General features: G+C 26.0%; 1 protein-coding gene across 1 annotated transcript; it reads right to left on the bottom strand.

The window, feature by feature from the left end:
* Window positions 1-345: 345 nt before the first annotated feature.
* LOC145842338 (nucleolar protein 10-like) lies at window positions 346-13105 on the bottom strand. Its single transcript, XM_082949764.1, has 19 exons — window positions 13010-13105; window positions 12376-12526; window positions 10262-10339; window positions 8524-8561; window positions 8095-8231; window positions 7451-7516; window positions 6515-6646; window positions 6276-6354; window positions 5580-5729; window positions 5108-5263; window positions 4384-4507; window positions 3946-4057; window positions 3503-3575; window positions 3282-3380; window positions 2825-3007; window positions 2474-2521; window positions 1702-1901; window positions 1093-1192; window positions 346-734 (listed from the first exon to the last, which is right to left on the bottom strand). Exons 1-19 carry the CDS (start codon window positions 13076-13078, stop codon window positions 612-614), a joined length of 2118 nt encoding a protein of 705 aa, XP_082805890.1. The 5' UTR covers window positions 13079-13105; the 3' UTR covers window positions 346-611.
* Window positions 13106-14326: the final 1221 nt, after the last annotated feature.

Below are 14326 nucleotides of genomic sequence, written 5' to 3'. Positions count from 1 at the left end.
CAGAACTAAAGCCCTTTTTAAAACATCGAAAGTGTTTAAGGATTTTTTCAATATTATTCTACATTTTGACATAGTCGTTAAAATTTTAGCCATTATCAAACTGACATTGTAAAAATAAAATACTTAAAGCTCTCAAATTATTATTCCCTCTAGTAGCGGAATGGGCCAGTAAAACAAAGTTTTTCATACAATTAGTTATTTTTAAACATTTTATTTCAATGTAATATTTTAAAATTCAGGTTTTTTAAATGTTTCTAAAATAAAGCGTATAAACTAAAACAAAAAGCTTTAAACGTTCTGGTAAAACAAATAAAAAAATTAATTTAAGTTATAGTTCGAGTTTAGTTTAAGACGTCATAAAAATTTATTTGTTGCACTTAGAAACTTAAATTAAATGTTATATAATTTAAGGCAACTTTTAAAATAATTAAGTGACTTGTATTTCAACAAAAAATACTTTTAGAAAAAAAAAAAGTTTTTTAATCTAGTGAACATTATCTAGTAAAACATAAATTAAATATAATAAAACAGCAAAAGTGCACCTATATTAAAATTGTGTCTAAAATTGTATGTAAAAACTTTAAAATTCACTAAAAAATATTTCACTAATTTCAACGCTTGAACCCCTTGAAGGGTCTGTGTTTTGGAACGAGGTGCTCCGCAGACCGGATCTCCTTCTTCTTCTCCTTCAGTTCCTTTTCCTCCTTCTTCTTCTGCTGTTTCTGCTTCTTTCGCTGTTGAATTTTTTTTAATTGAGAGTTAAGTTTGTTAAACAAGTTTAGAAAAAAATCAATAAGTCAAAATTGAAAAGAAGTATTTTTATTGACTGTTTACTTTATTAGGTTGCTCTATCTAGATTAAACTTAATAATAATAATAAAAAAACATTTATATTTCAACTAGTTAACAAAGTTTTTTAAACTTATATTTCTAATGTGTACACACTCAAATATAAATATTACTACTATTAATGTTATACAACACTTTTTTTTAATGTTTCGTTCAAAAATTATTTTTTATAAAAAAGTCTCAAAAAAATTGTAAGTGATATTGAAAGACTTAATAAAAAACTATAAAATTACAAAAAACAAACGTCAGGGTAGAAAACGGCTTCTTTACCGCCGTTGATGTTCTTTATTTTCATTGGTCGACCCTCTGTCTCCATATTTGCAATCTTTTCTTCCATTGTTAATCTGAAGTTTATTTGTTTACAAGTATTTCTTATCAAACAATTGAAAAAGTTATTTAAATGTGGTTTATGATGCGACTTTTCATTTACACTATATAACAAAAAATAACCAAGAAACTTTATTCAAAGTTTCGAACAATAAAAAATTAGTTGTATTAAGTATAATTTCATTCTAAAACTTTATGAAAATTCTGTTCTCAGTATTCATAATTCAATTTGAAGTATATTTACAAGTATCTTATAAAAGCTATGTGCTTTTATTTTGTATTACAGACAAAAAACTCTTAAAACAATTGTTTCTTTTAAGGAAAACATAAGTTTTTACAACTAAATTGCAGTAAAATACAAAAAATGTATTTAAAATGTTTTAATAAATCAATATCAACAAAATAAAGTTGTTTTAAGTTTGAATTTTTATATTTTACAGCAATGTAGTTGCAAAAACTTGTTTTTTCGTAAAGTTTACTTTTTTTAACCAAACATAAAAAATAAAAAAGTTCAACATCAACTAACTCTTTCTCCAGTTCCATCTCGTGTCTCCTCTTCAGTCCTCCGAACTTGTCCAAGTCCTTCTTCGAATCCAGGGACACTTTCTCCTTGGGCACGAACATGCGGGTGGTGTCACGTGACATGATTTCACTCGTCACCTTCTCGTCCTCATGCCTCTCCATCTCCCTCTGGTGGCGAGCCGGGTTGTTCACTTCCTTGTAACCCTGGAAAAAAAAACAATAAATAAATAAGATAGATAATAATTTGAAGTTTAATTATCAATAAATAAATAACAATAGTCTAATTTCAAAATGGCGAGTATTAACTAAATCTAAATAAATTCAACATTTTTATAATAAAACCTTTTAAATTACCAAAAAAGCTTAAATTTAAAATACTTTTTTATTTTTTTACATTAATTATTTTATTAGATTAGATTACCATAACTTGATAATGTTATTTTCAAAATTGTTATCAAAATCAAAAGTACAAGCCAAACTTATTTCTAAAATAACTTTTATTAATGCTGGAAATCCGTTATGGTAACCTGATTGACTTTAAAGATTTTTTTTATTATTTTATGTTAGTATTCATGGCAATAAAAAAATTGTAAATTTATAAGTTATTTAGTTTATTTTGAAGATGATAAAACCTATTGAAAAAGTTTTTATAAACGCAATAAATGAAATCATTTGAAAACTACTTATTTTTTTTAATTCTTCAAATAATAATGCTAAGTAGTGCATTGAACTTTATCTCATTTAGTTTTTAAAATATTCAATAAAAAAAATATAACCTTCTTAGCATCAATAATCCACTTCTCATCTTCTGATCCAGAGTCGTCCTGTAAAATTAATACATTTTTTCAAAACTTTATTTTTTTCTAATTTATTTGGATTTACCAACCAAAAAAGCGCTAAAAATAAGGAACTTAAAAACTTTTATCTAAAAAAGGACAAACAGTACACTTTAATGGGAATTTTCGACTAAAACACACATTATTAAAACGCTTTCAATTTCACGACAAGACACACTTAATTTATTTCAAACTCGTTAAAAGTTTCCTGAAAACGACGCTGATTCAACACACGTTTTTTTTTCAAAGAAAAACACAACTGATTCAAATTAATCATTTCAAAACAACAACCTCGCTGTCGCTGTCACCGCCCCTGTCCGATCTGGAATCTTCATCCGCTTGCTGGCGCTGCTGCTTGCCGTTCTGCGTCGGGTGCATCAGCTTGTACTGATCCGACTCCTTGTCGATGGCGAACTTGTCGTCTTCGAACATCGCCTTGAACCTGTCGTCCTTCAGCAGCTTCTCAGTGATCGCCTGTGAAAAGTGTTGTTGTTTTCTTAATTAATTTTTTCTGTGCGCTTTTAAGTACTCTAAAGTAAAGTGATATGACATCGTAGAAATGCTGTAACTTTAATGATGTTTTGTACTTAAAATTGGGATGTTGTCAACAATTGCATTTTAAAGCACAGCAATCACCGTATTAATAAAAGCTGATGTCGAAAATAATTTTTACATAAAAACAAACATAACATACAAAAAAGTTATGAAACGTTTTAGGTAATTCAATGTCAATAAAAATAATTTGAACCTGGTGTTTCTTCTTCTTTCCTTTGAGTTTAGTTGGATCAGCGCCTGCGGCTTGTTCCAACTCGTTGTAATAATCAGCGTTGACCTTCTTTTTAGTTGGCTGTAAAAACAATGTTTGTGTTGTTAATAAACTTTGTTTCAATTGCAATATTTAACATACATTATTGTTTTTGGTTCAGACAAAAACTGAAAATATGAGCCTAAAGTACATTGATAACTAACCTTGATGAATCGAATAATCTTTTGTTCTTCCTTCTTCTTCTTGGTTTCTTTAACTTTTCTTGCACGCATTTCCCTATAAATAAATAATTTCTCCATAAGTAAACAAGTTTTCGCAGCTTTTTTTTTTTTGAATCTTTTATTGTTTTGTATAACTAAAATTGGCGTTATAATTTATAGATGATTAGAGTAACTAAGATTTTAAAGAAAAAATAGCTTTAAAAATAATTCACTACAATTAAAATGCTTATTTATAACTTAATACTCTGTAAAAATACTAACAGCTTTACATTAACATATTGTTAAAAATTTAATATTGCTTGAAACTTATAAGAAAAATTTTACTTCTCCTGGAGATTAACAACAAGCAATAACCAGTTTACAAAAAAATCCAAAACACTTTTGAACAACAAAAAATTAACAATAGCACCAAACATGCAACGAACTCGTAAATTTCAGGTTTGTGAATTTCCCGCGCCCTCTGCAACACCTTGTAATCGACGCGGAAGCCGTGTCCGTGCGCGTCGCAATTCTCCGTTCCAATCAGACCCTCCAAACCTGTTTTGATATTTTTACTTGCACTCTGTACGTTTTTTTAGATTATTTTTTTTAGCTCCTAATGTTGTTTGAAAAAAGGTTGTGCAAACTTTTAGTTTCTTTGCTCCTTGTGGTTTACAGTATGAAAAAAGTGACAGGAAATAAAAGATAGATAGTTGTGAAAACCATTTACTTACATATAAAAAAAAAATATTACAAGCTTTTTTTTAAAGATTTTTGAAAAGTGTGAGCATTTAATTTTCAAGTAAAATGTATTTATGGTAAAGAAACTGAGAAAGAACTAAACAAATTGTTTAAAAGCAGTCAAAATGCTTTTCAAAACTAACCGAGATCTTGCAGCTGCTCCCTGGTGACGAACTGGGTGTGCCTGTACTCCGTCCTCGTCTCCTCCTCCTGCCCGTCCACCAGCGCGTCCAGGTAGTTCGCCCACCTCGGTGCTTTTCCCAGCCACTGATGTTTATTATTATGAATAAAAATTATCAGTGTTTTGTTTTGTGTTACTTTTATAATAAGCTTGTTTTAAAAAAAAAAATTAAATTTTAAATATATCTTATGTTCTTTTTTTTAAGTCATTCCTAGATATTACAAAATGGCGTTCTAATAAAGTTTCTATGAATTTTCGTTAACATGATAATTCAATAAATTATTCTGTGAAATTTCTTTAATAACTTACACAACTATTTTTTAATAAGCAATTAAATACTCATACTACTTGTAACTATTCTTGAACTACTTAATATTCAAGTTTTTAGTTATAATGGTATGAATAATGTTTTAAAAATAACACCTTTTTGTTTATAAAACTGTAGTGTAGGTTTAAAACTTGGCAATAGTAAGCAAACTAGTTAAAACAAAAAATTAGAAAAAATATAATCAAAGTAACTATAACTCAATAAATAAAACTTGGTATACAAAAAAAACACTGGTGCATTACTCGTAAAAACATAGTGAACAGATGGACCTAAAGTCCAAAATTAATAACAGTAAAATCCAAACCATTTCATTTATTGTTTTGCTAAAAGGTTTTTCAAAAACAACAAATAAACTGACAGGCACGAAGTAAGAGAGAATTTTCGGCGAGTCGTTCGCCAACATCATCAGCCCCGAATTTTCGAACATGTGAAGGCTGCGGATGTTAACTTCGGTCTGGTCACGGTTGATTGAACTCGTTTGCGGCTTCGGCTCCACATAAGTTATCGGTTTTCCCTGAAGAAGGAAAGTAAGATGTTTTAACGCAAGCAAGCAAAAAGTGTTAAGATTGGATAACTATGTTTAAAAGTAATGATACTTAAAAATGTTTTTGAGCTTGAAATATAAAACTTATTATAATTAAAACCTTCAAAAGGCACCTAAAAAACAACCAGTGCATTCAAGAATTTTAGTCAAATAACCATTTTACGTATTCAAACATTTTTTGTATCCACATTTTAAAAAGTACTTAAACTAAAGACATGTCAGTATTTAAACAAACTGTTAATAGCATGTACTTTAATTTTTCATCACTCTAAATCAAAATGCTAACAGTGTTGATGTCCCACAACTTGACGTTTCTCTTGTCGGCCGAAATGACGCATTCCAGTTGGCTGTTGTAGTAAACCGAGTGAATGGGGTAGTCGTTGCGCTGGTCGTACGTCACAAGCGGCCTGCTGCTCCTCATGTCGTACTTCATCACCTGTGACGTCACAATGTTAATTAGTACGTCTTAATGTTACATCAAATATTTTTTTGTTATTGTTAGGAAGCTGATATTTTAATGGTAAAAGTTGGATTGGTTTTTTAAAGGCATTTAAAACTGTTAGTGGTAATAAGCGTAAGCAAGGTAAAATTAATCAAGTTGTATTTTATAATATTGTTTTTCTGTTTGGTTGATCGTTTTGTTAAACAACTAATCATTAATTTTTACTTTAATTTGCTGATAAAATCAAAATCTAAACTTACATCATTAATTACATCATGAAAGAATTTCAAATCCACTAACTAAATAATAAATAGAGAATAAACTGCTTATATTTATGTTTATTTACAAAAAAAAATCTCAAAATCAAAAAATATTAATATATTAACAAGAATAAAAAATCTTAAACAAAAAAAAGCTTTCAAATTCAGTAACGTAAAGTTATGGTTTGAACACTATTTTTATAGGTTTTTTAGTATAAAATCATTTCAAAACTCAACCAAAAAACTATAAGCTTTTTAAGATTTAACTAGCGAAACTAACATGCCCGCTGCTGGTTCCCAACAAAAACTCGTGGTAGTTCGTGTACTTCAGCACCGTAACGTCGTGGTTGTGAAACGACCTGAAAATACAAACATAACTAAAACAACATAAAAGATATGTACTTTTTCAAGGAGAATAAACTTAATTAAATTTTTTAGCTCTTAGAACGAAACACTGTTTTCGTAGTAAAACTTTGAAAAAATTAAACAGCATAACAACATAATTTAAGTACAACTGACTCGAAATTCTTGAGCGTGTCGAGGGCGGCCACCTTGTCTCTCATCCTGTGGTCCCAGCACTCAACTATGCCATCCGATCCTCCGACCATCAGCAGGTGGTGCTCGTCGTTCACAACGCACGTGTTGATATCACTGTATGGTTTGTAACATTTATAAGTTTGAAATATTTATCAAATATTTTCAAGTTGTAATTTGGTAAAAGAAAAATTTTAAAAGGTTTTGATTGAAGATGAAGAAGACACTAAGAATAATTTGAGTCTCAAGTAAAGTAACTGATAGGCTGAAATAAAAAAAAATAACGCTCTTGTAACACAGGCTACATACTTGAATATCAATTTTTGAAAACTTATTATGTTTTATTTAAAATAACGCTTTTTAAACAGTACCAACCGGGAAATCAAATTTATTAAGTTTAGGGTTGCCAAAAAATTGTTTTATAATTTTTTCCAGGTTTTCTTTATTACTTCCAGGTCTTTAAAAGTACACGATTTTGGGTCTATTTTTAGTTTAAAGTTAAGTTTAAGGTTAAAAACTGTGTTAAATAGCATAACGAAATTGAAAACATATATTAAACTTTTTTTAATGTGTTATTAAAAAATGTTGATGATAAAAAAAAATTATCTATACAATAGATATTTTGTGTCAAAATCGAAATTTCACTACTAAACATGTAAAAGTTGCTTAAAAATCCAGGTTTTTCCGGGGTACTTGGTGATTTTATTTCAAAATTCCAGATTTTTCATCTAAACTCAAGGTTTTTTTTCAAAACTTTTCAAATTCCTGGTTTTTCCAGGTTTTTTAGCCTAAATTGCCAAATTCCAGGTTTATTGGCAACCCTGATAGTTAAGATTTACATAATAAAAACATAGTTTATGCTAAATTATTATTACTTGAATAGTTTTAGAAACTTTTAGGCATTGAATTTTAATAAAAAACCTCATTGAAGTTGTGTACGACTGCATAAATCTTCCTTCTTCCAAGTTCATTCTGTATACTTCATTGCTGAAAAAAAATTATTTAAAATGAGTTATTTTTATAGAGTATTTGTAAAATACTTAAAAATACAGTTAATTTAATCATTATTATAGATGATAATAGCTTTATAGATAGTAATAAAACAAAATTTATTTAACATTTTTAGAAAAAACAGTACTCAAATTATAAATAAAAGCAAATTATACAGTAATCTTCCTTTATTCTACCAACATATGTTTCTGTGTGTCAACGAATCAACACACTTCAACTGGGTTCTGTTGAATCTGAAGTGCGTTGATTCGTTGACACACAGAAACATATGTTGGTAGAATAAAGGAAGATTACTGTATAATTTATTTTTATTTATATTCCAGTGAAGTTACTTCTCTAGGATCTTTTGTTAGCAAACAATTAAACCTATATTTTGAACAGTTACTTAAAATATATAAATTTTAAATAAAAAACTGAATAAATTTAAACAAAAAAATTATTATTACATTTTTACAAAAAAACATCTGCAAACGAACTTCTAATTTTCAACTGGTTAATAAAAAATGTTTAGTATAATAAAATTTATGTCAAAAAAAATAAATCTTCAAAGTTACCTTGACCCTACAATCATGAGATCACAGTTGAAACTGTTGTAGCAAAGATCTCTGCCCTGCTTCGGTGTTCTGAATTTGTAGTGCTTACCTTGCTGAGTGTGAAACTCCACCCACCTTTTAGTTGTCAGGATGGCCAGCTATGAATATTTTAAACTTTATTGAATAATGTTCAGCTTCCAGTCATTTCAATTACAAAATATTGCTTTGTTACTTTTTTAGGTCGCGGAAAACATAGTAAGCAAAAACTATATTACTTGCATACTGTGCTAGCTTAACAACAACTTCTTAAATTTGGAACAGTATACAAAAACTACAAACTTGATATGATTCAAAAATTAAAATAAAGCTTTAGTATATACAAGCATTTTTTGAAACTGTTTAAAATAACTTTTTTTAATAATTTTCATATATAATATCAAAAAATCTTACTTTTTCATAACCTTCAGAGAGACACAGAAAATTGACAGCTGAAAATAAAATATAAATTTTAAACTTATTGACAAAATATTTATTTACTTATCTTATTTATAATTAAGAATAGTACTAAACTAAAAGCAATTATAAGGGTATGCAGGATGCAGGCAAATATAAAACTTTAGTTTTTTATGAAGTTAGCAGGGTTTGCTTTTGGTAAATTTTCACCAGGCATTCAAAACTTCTTCCGGGTTTTAAAAAATAAATAATTTAGGGTCTATTTTTAGTTTAAAGTTTAGTTTAAGGTAAAAAACTGAGTTAAATAGTACAACGACATTGAAAACATATCTTAAAGCTTCTTCAAACGTGTTTTTTGATTAATAAAAAATATTTTGATGATAATAAATAAAATTTATCTATGCTATAGATTTTTTGTGTCAAATCGAAAATTTCTTAACATGTAAAAGTTGCTTTATATTCCAGATTTTTCCAGGTTTTTTAAGTACTTTTGTTTAAAATTCAAGGTTTTATAGCGATTGTTATTCAAAAATCTTTTTTTTTTTCAAAACTTCTCAAATTCCAGGTTTTTCCAGGATTCCAGATTTTTTAGCAACCCTGAGTTAGGGTAGTTAAAACACTTCTTACATAAACAGCAAGTACCAGTTACTTTTACTGCTTGTTAAAATTTGAAACTAATTTTGAGATATAAATTATCAAAATTTGAGAACTTCGACGGTTCCTTATGGAAGGCGAAAAAAGACTACTTAACTAAAATCCATCTAGTTTCTTTTTAAGCAAATTTTACAACAAACTTCAGAAATGAACGGGAAAATAGATTTTTTTATTTTTCTGCTTATAATATATTTTTTTTTATCTTTCTTCGGTTAGTATATATTAGAAGTACGTTTTTAGCTCATAAAATAAAATAAAAAAGTTTTTTAGTTAAGCGTAAGTTTTAGACAAACTTGACATAAAAATGGCAGTGCTAAGGTTTTATTAGAAACTTATAACAAAAATAAACAATCTCTGATTTTTTTTTCTATGAAAAATGACGTGTTGTTCATACTTAAAGATTTATACTTTTAAAATCCAATAAATATTTTTTATGTTAGACCGTCACATGCCCCCTGTTTAAAGTTTCATCATGGCTATAAGGTATAATATTTCAATAATTCAAAGTTATATTGGAGATGCAGTAGTTTTTTAAGTTTATTTTTTGTGGATTCATTTATAGTTTGAAACTAATGATTTTTAATCAGACTTTATTCTAAAACCGGAACCCGTCAACTTAATGTGTTAAAAAAAACTAAAATATTAACTTTTCTATCTGTTTTTTTATATAATGTTTTTATAGCTACAAATACTTTGTTAAACTGTTTAAGTTTAAAATAAATCAATATATAAGATTTAATACTAACTATCTATAAGGACTTTTAAAAAACAGTTTTCTTGGAAAACAATTTGGACTGTCTAAATTTATTTATGGATTTAAAAGATAGTATTCATCTCTGTAAACTAGGTCCAACTTGTAAGTATAGATTTTGGCTATATTTTCCTACACTATTTTAATAAAATGAACAAAAATAAGTATAGTCAAGTAACGTATTTTATTTTATGTTTTCAGTTAAACTACAAGGTTTCATTCATGGCATTTTTAGTGCTAAAATATTAAATACAGAGACAAAGAACAAAACTAACAATTGTTTATTTTAGTAAACTTTAAAACTACAATTGCTATAAATTGAATACTAACCATTGTAATCTAAATATCTTTCAAATTTTAAGGACAGCTGTTTTGTTTCATAACATTTTATCCTGGGTTTGTATTCACCTGAAAAGTTGTTATATTAGGTTTGTGTAGAAGTTTGAAATTATTTTAGTTTAAAAAAATCTAACTAAAGCAGTACCAAGATCTTCATGTACAATATATTAAACAACAACTATATAAGATGATTTTAAAAACAATAAATGATTTTAAAAAGTAATAATATTAAACATGACAAGCAATTTTAGTGTAATTTATAATTACTCTAACTGTTATACTAATTTTTTGCTCATTAGAAAACAATAAAAGATATCCATATTATACAAAAGACTAAATTTAAATAAGATATATTAAATTAAATCACTAGCTAGCTCTTCAAGCAAAACTTTGTTTGTTAAAAATTTGAAAAAATAAAAACATACTAATTCTTCCTATTTAAAACACCATTGCTAAAATCAACAAACTATAGTCATGTATATATACAAAAAAGTTTATAAAAGTTTGAATACAAGCTGACACCCTTAAATATTTAAATTGCTTGTTAAAAACTAAATATTAAAGGTAAGAAGTAAACACAAATTTAAAATTTAAAAAAAGGATTTTAATATAAAAAATACAGCAAGTAACAAAAGTGAAAAGTTTAATTCATTTGTTATTAAAACAATTATAATACAATTTAATTTTGATAAGTAAATACAACAAAAAAATTTAATTACCTAAACCTCAAACATTCAAGAAAATTATTAAAACTACTAAAATATTATTAAATAAATTCAAATCAAAAAATGATAAATATTATTATTAGTATTTCAAAAAGTGATAATAGTTACATCACATTTCAAATCACACAGTTCATATTCAAACAACTTGTATGTTAATAAAAAAATTAAGGAGCCATATGTCAAAAATTAACTAAGCTTTCAAAAATCCAGAAATAAAAACTTATTAAAATATTTCCAAAAAAAAGATTTAGCCTGATTTGGCCTGACACTTGTGAACCCTGTAAAATGGTAAAAGAAAATAATAATATTAATGACAATAATCTAATAAAAAATCCATAATTACTAAAAAACACATACTTTTTAGTAGTTTGAAAATTTATTTAAGCCATGTCTCAAAAGTAATTTAAAACTTAAAAAAAATATATAAAATGTTACATAAAGTCCCTTTAAAAAAATATTATGAAAATAATTTAAAAATATTTAAAAAATTAATTTATAGTAACAAATGTGTAACTTAATGTTTGATAACTTATTAGATGACAAGTTATCAAAGCTTGAAAGAACTAAAATTTCTAGAGTCTGAAAAGTTAGATGGTCATATATTATTATTAATATTATATTGTTTATTGTGCAATGTTGGACTCAGGCATCAAAACCTGAGCCACTTAAACAGGACATACAAAAAGAGAAAAAGAAAATAAGCTTATATTCAACACTTCAAGATAAATTATATATATATATATATATATAAACATAATTTTAATGAAAATACAAAGTTAAACACAATATGATATACAAATGAACTAAATTTTAAAAAATTCAATTCAAAAAATTCAAACTTATATATTACTTAAAGATATTAGTTAAGTTTAACTACTTTTTTTCTACTTTAATTTACTATAAATTAAAGTTTGAGTTTGATAAAATTACATAAAATGGTATCATAAAATTAATTTTGAAAGTTTCCAAAAAACTATATTACTTTTCCAAACTTTAAAACAAAATTTTGTAAATTTGTTAAAAAAATTTAATAAATTAAAATTTAGAGGAAATATTTTTTCTAAAGAAGTTTTTTGTTTTTTTGTAATGTAAGATCTTCTTTTTTGAAAAAAAAAACATATAAAACTTACAATTTTGAATCATTGCATTTAAATGAGTTTCGATAGTGCAATACACCCTAAAGTAAGATGAACTAATACACTAAAGTTATTGATCTTACTTCTCATACTTTTTTATTACCACAGAAAATAATTAAAAGACTATCATTAATAAAATACACACAACTAAAATTAAGAAAACCAAAATAAGTATATATACAGCTCTAAATACAATTAATTGTTCAAGTAAACTTTTTGGCAAAAAACTAAACTAAATGCAAACCTGTGGCAAAAATATATCTGCCATCTGGAGTAGATTTAACACAAGTACTGGAATTTGGCATTGAAAAATCTTGTATAAGTTCTATTCTTTGTCTTTCTTTTGTTTCTTTTTTAAAATATTTTTCTCTTTTATTTCGACTCATCAGAGCAAGCTGCAAAAAAGTAACAAATTTTATACTGGTTTAAAAAATAGAAAAAATTCCTATTTAAGAAGTTAAATGATGGATTTCCAACATTTAGAAATGTTATAAAACATAGCTTTAATATTAAACTTCAATTCTTAATAAATTCTATTATCCAACTTTCTAAACATTACTAATGTATAAGATACCTGTCTTTTAAAAATTTAATTATATAAATATTTTAGTTTTTTTACATAAAAAAAAGTTTTGATGAGTCTAATAGTATGTTTCTATTTATTAAGGTTGTTTTACTACATAAAAATTACAGGTATTAAGGTACTAGAATGGAAATTATATAAATTATTTTAATAAAAAAAATTGCTTACAAAATTCTGTTTTGGGGAAAAAAAATTTAACATTGTATCTTAAATATATAATCAACTATATTTTAGAATTGTTCTTAAAAAACCTTACAAAAATTAGTTTAGCGTAAATATATTTATTAAAACAAACCTCATTACTGGTTGTCTGTGATTGAGACAAGTTATATATTTTTATATCATTTTGATAACTGATTTCCATTTTTAGATAAAATTATAATTTATAAACTAAAATCTGAAGAAAAAATAGCAGTATAAAATCATAATTCATCAGATTTAAAATTAAGACATCTTTGTTTACACAAAGGATTTAGAACTGTAGTTAGTTAAAACCAGTATAACTATAAAAACATTTAAGGCTAGAAAACTAATTAGTAATTAATTTAAAATTGCACATACAGTAGGTGGTTTTGATTAGAGTAAATTCATAAAATATTGAATGTAGGTAACAAGTTTTCATAAACAAAAAGATAAAATTGAAATGATTATGTATTGAAAATAGCTTGTTACTATATTAATATAGCCTTAATTTATTTGATCCATTTTGTTCTCTAATAATTTTTTTGATAAAGCTAAACTAACACAATATTAAAGATGTACTTTAAAAAATAATCTATAAAAGAATATTACAAATGTTATAACTGATATTGACTCTAAAACTAAAACACTTCAATAATTTTTTTTTTTTGATTAATTTTTTAGCTTGATACTCATTACAATTCTTTTTTCTTATAACTTTTTTTGAATTTATCATAAACTTAGCATAGTAAATGTGGTATTTTCAAACTTTATTTGTAAATAAGTGAATTGTTTAAATTGTTTAATTAAACTTTACATCCAAAAGAGTAAAAATTAGTCTGTTAAGGCCATAGGGGGGGTAGGCCATGTTTTTTACAAGTTGATCTTATTTTATAGAGTTTTTACTAAGCTTCAAGTTGCTTTTTACCGTTTTTAAAAATTCGAATTAGTTTTTGAGATATGACCGGCCAAAGTCGGGCCGCATAACATGTTCCTTATGGGGAAGGAAAAACTAAAACGGCGAAAAAAGACTAATGCATTCAAAATCTATCTCCTCCTTCATTTTTTAAGCAATCTTCTTCAAACTTTCACAGTCTATTCTTTATACAATAACAAAAAAACGTTATTTGTGACTTTTAAAAATTTCAAGTAAAAATACCTTTTTTTTTTTTTAAATTTTTTTGATAAAAAATCACTTTTTTTTTTTAATTTTTGTCATAAAACTTTTATTTTTTTAAATTATTAAAATTCACAAATAACGTTTTTTTCTCATAATGTAAGGAACATTTCCTGAAAATTTAAAGAAGATTGCTTGAAAAATGAAGGAGAAGATAGATTTTAAAGCCCGTTTTTAAAAACTCGAGAAAAACGGCTTTAAAGTTACCCTTTATATACCCTTTATAAAGACAACCCTTTATATAACCGGTCATAA

Source organism: Thalia democratica, chromosome 8 (assembly GCF_965202585.1).
Source record: "Thalia democratica chromosome 8, ktThaDemo2.hap1.1, whole genome shotgun sequence".
Lineage (NCBI taxonomy): Eukaryota > Metazoa > Chordata > Thaliacea > Salpida > Salpidae > Thalia > Thalia democratica.
Note: the sequence above shows the minus strand (reverse complement) of the source record. Positions and strands in the feature narration are given on the sequence as shown.

Excerpts from the sequence above, each read along its gene's own strand:
- LOC145842338 (XM_082949764.1), bottom strand. The coding sequence starts at position 13,078 with ATGGAAATCAGTTATCAAAATGATATAAAAATATATAACTTGTCTCAA. Across the intron at positions 10,340-12,375 it reads CAGATATATTTTTGCCACAG|GTGAATACAAACCCAGGATA; the intron begins GTTTGCATTTAG and ends ACAACTTTTCAG. Across the intron at positions 3,576-3,945 it reads CACAAACCTGAAATTTACGA|GGAAATGCGTGCAAGAAAAG; the intron begins GTTCGTTGCATG and ends ATTTATTTATAG.